Below are 6,000 nucleotides of genomic sequence, written 5' to 3'. Positions count from 1 at the left end.
TTTGAATCCCGAACCTCTAAGAATAATAACCACTGAGATTATTTAGTTCGTACAAATACTTTAAAATTTAATATTAAATCTATATAGAAATTAAAGGATAATTAGTAAAACAATACATTTTATTCTTTTTTTATTAATAACATAAAAAAATTATTTTTAGAGACCAACAACTAGTTGATCTAGTAGGATGAGACACTAGGTCCCTTAAGCAATATCAGAGGTTCGAATCCTGACATTTGCGAATGGTGCAAACTGGGTTGAGAGGGTCGCCCTCGCCTTTGTAGTACTCGATCTGAATTAAGCGGTTAATAGATCAGATATTAAGTGATTAATTAAAAAAATTATTTTTTAGAATACACTCATTTTTGTCACATAAGATGAAAGTCTATCTTTGTAACATTATCTTTTGAAAGACTCTTTCTTAAAAAAAAATTGTCTTTACTAACGTGACAGATCTATGAGTTATTTCTCTAAACAATGATGTCGTTTTAGACGTATTACATAAATAAGTATAATCTTAAAAGAAAGCATTTCAAAAGACGCTGTCACGTAGATGCTATACGGACGTACACCATGTCCCGTATGGTAAAAGTATATGTCATTTTAAGAATTAAATTTTTTGGATATTATTTTAATAAAAAAAATTAAAATAGTGTTATTTTAATAATGTAGCCTAAATTAAAATTGAGTGAGAATGGTGTACATAAAAAAAAACTGCATCTTCCATCTAAGCAAAACACTGTTCCTTCTTTCCAGTTCCTTCTTTCCCAGTTCCCACAATCCTCGATTATTATTGCCAATTTTCCCTCTCTCAATCTTGAAAGCCATTTGATTTCATAAAATCTCCCTTATTTCCTCTCTTTTTCTCGGTCTCTCTTTAGAGCCGGCCTATCCAACGAATCTTATTTATCTACCCATAGTGCATCCCTGTTTTCTGAACCAAATCTATTTGTCTAATCTATTCTTATTTTAGGGTTTTGATTCCATCAGTATTGTTAAATTAAAAAAAATGAATACGAAGAAAAACGTGTTACCCCCTGGTTTGGTTAACAATCTCCAGGAAGTTCTTCTTAGCAGAAAAGGAGGGAACTCCGAGAACGACAAAAAAGACGAGCAACCAAAATCTGAAGCTGTTGGTGATTCTACTGAGACATCTACTTCCGCCAGTGATGAAAACGACAGCTCCAAGCCTGTCGTTTTGGTTACCAACGGGGAAGGGATTGATTCCCTTGGCCTTGTTTATCTCGTTCAGGCTTTGGTCGGCTCAGACCTCTACAATGTCCATGTTTGCGCCCCTCGATCGTGGGTTTCATTTCGTTCCTTAAATTTCGCTATTTTTTTATGATTTCTTCTTTGTTTTGGTTTTTTTTTTTTTTTTTTTGCAATTTCTCAACTGGGTCCTCTCGATTTTTTTTCTTTATTACTGGAATAGGCAACTATGCAAACTTTATTCCATTTCATACTAACTCTTTTGTTTTGTTTGCTGCTTGATTCAAATTTGGAAATGTCGGTTATATCATACTTTGCTTGTTCTGCTTTTTTTTTTTAGTAATCTGGATGGCTAATCTGAATACATTTAATTTCTGCCATATTTTGGCTATTGAATTTACTAATTTGCTGTGATTTATTAGTTTCTGAATGGATTACTCCAGGGATAAATCTGTTTCGGGTCATTCGGTGACCGTCCGAGAAACAATTATTGTTACTCCATCAGAAATTGAAGGTGCCACTGCTTATGAAGTTTCAGGTGTGATTGGATTTTTTCTTCATTTATGTTAATTCAATTTCCAACCAAATTTTAAATATCTCAGTTTTCTTTGAGTTAGGATATGAAACCATATTGTTGTAGTGATCCAAATATAGTGTCAGAACCATCATTTATATGATGAAATTTGGCTTTATGAATGAACATTTAGGACCTTAATTTGTTACATTTTATTTTTTAAATATGTTTGCAAACTTGTGTTTACGTGGATTTAATGTTGGTTTGAGTTAATTTTGATAATAATCGGCTTTGATGACGGTTCTCTGCTTCAGGAACTACTGCAGATTGTGTATCCTTAGCATTGTCTGGAGCATTGTTCTCGTGGTCAAAGCCTCTGTTGGTATGGCTTTCATTTTGTTGTCAAGGAATTTAAGTGTCGTTTTTGTTTTGAACATCGACTGACTACTATACTATATTTTTTTCGTAAAATATCCAGGTAATTAGTGGAATTAACCGGGGATCGAGCTGTGGTAATCACACGTAAGTCTTTGAACTTGCTTGCACGATTACTGTTTGCTTTGACTTTATCAAACTACTACCCGCTTGATTGATTATTATAAAATGATGCATTTAAGGTTCCCGTTGAATCTTCATCTTCTAATGAGCTTTGCATGGATTAATGGATGTGCTATAGTAGCTTTATCTTGTTATTTTACTATTAATCATTTTTTCCTTGTATTTGGATGCTTAGTGTATCTGTGATGTGTGGCATACCAGGTTTTACTCTGGTGTTGTTGCTGGCGCTAGAGAAGCATTAATTTGTGGTGTACCATCTTTGTCGATATCACTGAACTGGTGACATGCAATCCTTGCTTATGGGGGGTTTAGTTTCTACCTGTTTTCTTCTCACTTCATAATTGAATGTTTTTTCAACTGCTGGATACTATCGCAGGAAGAGGGAAGAAAGCCAAGAAAGTGATTTTAAGGATGCAGTTGCTGTTAGTTTACCTTTAGTAACTGCAGCCATCAGAGACATCGAAAATGGTGTTTTCTCCAAAAGTTGCTTTCTAAAAATAGAAATTCCCACTTCTCCTTCAACAAACAAGGTTTGCATTCCGTATTTTAGCAACATAAATAAATATGATTTTCATAACAATGATGTGATGTATATGGATGTCTATCATGTTTAAACAGTATAATGCTGTTTTTGTTTTGAGTTATGGTCGTACCCTAAGTTGAATATGTGGGTATCATTGCTTCCTTGACATGCTTTCATGGAATCTTGTTTATATTAAACATTTTGGGGCAAATCACATTACACCGAAGATTGTAGTTGATGATAATTTTCTTATGGTGGATGTTGAGACAGTTCTCGTTTTTAGTCCTGCCCTCATGCTAATATTAGGAGATGCTAAAATTTAGGGCTAATGGATATTATCTTTCCTTTTTTCTTATAGGAATTAATATGTTCCATTGATTCATATCCAGTTGTTCATTATAGCATGAATTTGTGTCAGAACTACAATAGTACTACGGATACCAAACTAAAATTATTGAGGCAATTTTGGAATTGTATGTATAATATCCCATTCGGAAACTCTCTATCTCTTCCTTCAATTTCTTAGTTTTAGAGACCAGAGTAAGAGTATAGTTTACTTCCTAAATTATAATGGAGTGGTGAAGTTTCATTCTGTATAAATCATGTCAATGTGTTGGATCATTGGATGTTCCCAAAACCCACATTAATGAAGGTTGTCATGCAAGGATCATGCTTTCTTCTAACGGAATTGACATTCTTAGAAAGAACCATGGTAATATATAGTTTGGTAGGAAGTTTCAGGCCATACTCTTTATTGTTCAATTAGAAGTTCCCCTTGGTGCAATTTCCCTTTTAAAAGATCTGCTACCAATTTACTGGTTGAAATTATTTTGGAAACTGTGAAGCTGCAAGTAGAAAACATCCAGCATTCCAACTCTTGAATGGAAACTTCATTGTTCTGCGAAAGCTTTAAATCACCTCAGGGACAAAGCTTCCTCGTTGTTGTATGTAATATGAGAAGTATATTTACACAATCCAAGTTCCCAACATTATATTTACTTAACTGTACAGTCTTAGGTATAGGATTCAGTATGATATATCTAAATTCGTATTATGTCCAAATAGGCATATGACCTTACACGCTATTTCCTTTGGACTTGAGCATCATTGTACTGGGATGACTCTTACCTGATGATTACATCTACCGTTTCTTTCGTCCTTCATATATTCTTTGTGTATACGTTCATATGTGGCAGGGTTTTAAACTGACCAAGCAAAGCATGTGGAGATCTGCACCAAATTGGCTTGCTGTTTCAGCTAATCGGCATCCTTCTTCTGCTGCTCATTTCATGTCTAATCAACAAAGTCTCGGGCTTCAACTTGCACAGCTTAGCCGAGATGCATCTGCTGCTGTAAGTTTATTTTTCCCGTTATTTAGCATCATTTCTTTATATTAATCACTCTGTATGGTATCTGTCACTATTCACTCACAATAATGCATGCATATTTTCTTTAGGGTGCTGCTCGCCGCATTACCATGCGGAGGCAGAATGTGGAGGTAGAGTCAGTTGGGGCTGTTAAATCTGATAATAAAGTGAAAAAGTACTTTCGGCTGGAGGTATGTAAAATTCCAACTAAGAAACCTATAGTTCTTAATTTCCATAAAGACCAAAATTATTGCCCTTGTTGTTGTGTAGCTGAGAAATAGAAATCCTTTATTATCTACTTTTTTAAACGTTTTATGTTTCCGTATATCTGAACACGTATATGGGGATATAACCTTCCAAATGTATGGAAAAACTTTCAAAAATAATTTGAGCGTACATGCCCATGTCAGACGCATTATTTATGGATTTTGCAGTTTATAAGTAAAGAAGAGGAAGAAGCAGATGAGGATTTGGATTTCAAGGCCCTCGAAAACGGATTCGTAAGTTGAAATCGGCCTATACAAATACAAAATGATTCCTATAAGCAGCTGATTCGTTTGTTCTCTTGAAAATATGAAATTACAGGTCGCATTAACTCCTATATCGCTTTGTCCACAAATCGAGTCGGACATTTTAACCGCCGCATCAGGTTGGATCTCCGGTGCGCTTATGGTGGAGCAATAGAACCTAAATTCTTATAAGTCGGTCAAATTTGTATACAACTGCAAGAGGCATTGCAATTTAGTCATCAATTTTTTTTCAAGGGGTTTGAAAGATCATAAATTTGGGTCTGTTTTTGTTGTAGCTGTTTGTTAATACAAGGAAATAGCTTGGTCTAAAATTACATGACCTAGTACTTCCCACAAACTGTTGTATTTTGTCTTCATGTAATTTCGTCTGATTTCTTACATGGTGTTTAATTTTTCTTGTCCTAAAGCAATATTGTTGTTTTTTTATAGTATAAAATGTTGCGTCCGTCCCTTATTTATTTTGAACAAATATATGCATATTTGGAGATGAATATATAGATATTAAAATATTTATATCTGATATTAATATTAGAGACGAAGTATCTGTTTGAATTTGAATATTATTCCATTAATTGAATGAAAATTTAAATATTTTTGTTTAAAAAAATTACTGGGGATTTGAAGATTTGCATATTTGTGTGAATTATTTACTGCCAAGACCAAGAGGCAATAACAAATGCTCTAAAGGGCCCCTACTAGATGCGTGGATACTTCCGGTTTACTACCTCTGCCTGTCATAACATCAATCTATGGTATCAGTCCAGATTTCCTGAAATAATGTCAACCTTGTACGTTGTTTCTTTTAATATTATATATATATAATTGATTAATTTAAGGTGGTTATAAAGATAATTTATAAATATTATTAATTATTTAATAATTAACGTTCTTCTAGAAACAACAATGATTCCTTTAATCTGTGAGGTAAGTTGGTTCATTTTTTTAATTATATATATATATTGAATTAACTTTTAATATTAATTTTTTTTGAAATTGAAACAAAATAATATTAATTAAATTAAATTAAATTTTAGTTTTCATTAGTTTTTTACATTTATCATTTTCAGAAGAGAAGAAATTGGTTGTTTAGACATTTTAAGGTGAGAAAATCCGAGAGACAATTGTTGACAACTTCATACACTCATATTATATGGATTTCACTGTTTACCGGTAAAACATAATTTATTATTATTAAAAAAAACTTATCTTTATATATTTATTAAAATTTTAATGGATCCAGTGATGATATGTTAGGTCTCTTACTTAAGTGATGTTAGAAGTTTTTTTTTGGTTACATAA

General features: G+C 33.0%; 1 protein-coding gene across 1 annotated transcript; it reads left to right on the top strand.

Moving 5' to 3' along the window:
- The first annotated feature begins 722 nt into the window (after nt 1–722).
- On the top strand, nt 723–5,112 carry LOC120137549 (5'-nucleotidase SurE-like). Its single transcript, XM_039153278.1, has 10 exons — nt 723–1,302; nt 1,653–1,747; nt 2,038–2,105; nt 2,202–2,245; nt 2,483–2,560; nt 2,658–2,811; nt 4,001–4,156; nt 4,261–4,362; nt 4,606–4,671; nt 4,757–5,112. The coding sequence occupies exons 1-10, from the start codon at nt 1,010–1,012 to the stop codon at nt 4,853–4,855; spliced, it is 1,155 nt and encodes a 384-aa protein (XP_039009209.1). The 5' UTR covers nt 723–1,009; the 3' UTR covers nt 4,856–5,112.
- The last annotated feature ends 888 nt before the right edge of the window (nt 5,113–6,000 follow it).

Source organism: Hibiscus syriacus, unplaced genomic scaffold (genome assembly GCF_006381635.1).
Source record: "Hibiscus syriacus cultivar Baekdansim isolate YM2019G1 unplaced genomic scaffold, ASM638163v2 tig00110674_pilon, whole genome shotgun sequence".
NCBI classification, from domain to species: Eukaryota; Viridiplantae; Streptophyta; class Magnoliopsida; order Malvales; family Malvaceae; genus Hibiscus; species Hibiscus syriacus.
This window is presented reverse-complemented; position numbering and strand designations above follow the sequence as displayed.

Coding starts and splice junctions, on each gene's coding strand:
- LOC120137549 (XM_039153278.1), top strand. CDS start 1,010: ATGAATACGAAGAAAAACGTGTTACCCCCTGGTTTGGTTAACAATCTC. Junction 1,303..1,652: donor CATGTTTGCGCCCCTCGATC/GTGGGTTTCATT, acceptor GGATTACTCCAG/GGATAAATCTGTTTCGGGTC. Junction 1,748..2,037: donor CACTGCTTATGAAGTTTCAG/GTGTGATTGGAT, acceptor TCTCTGCTTCAG/GAACTACTGCAGATTGTGTA.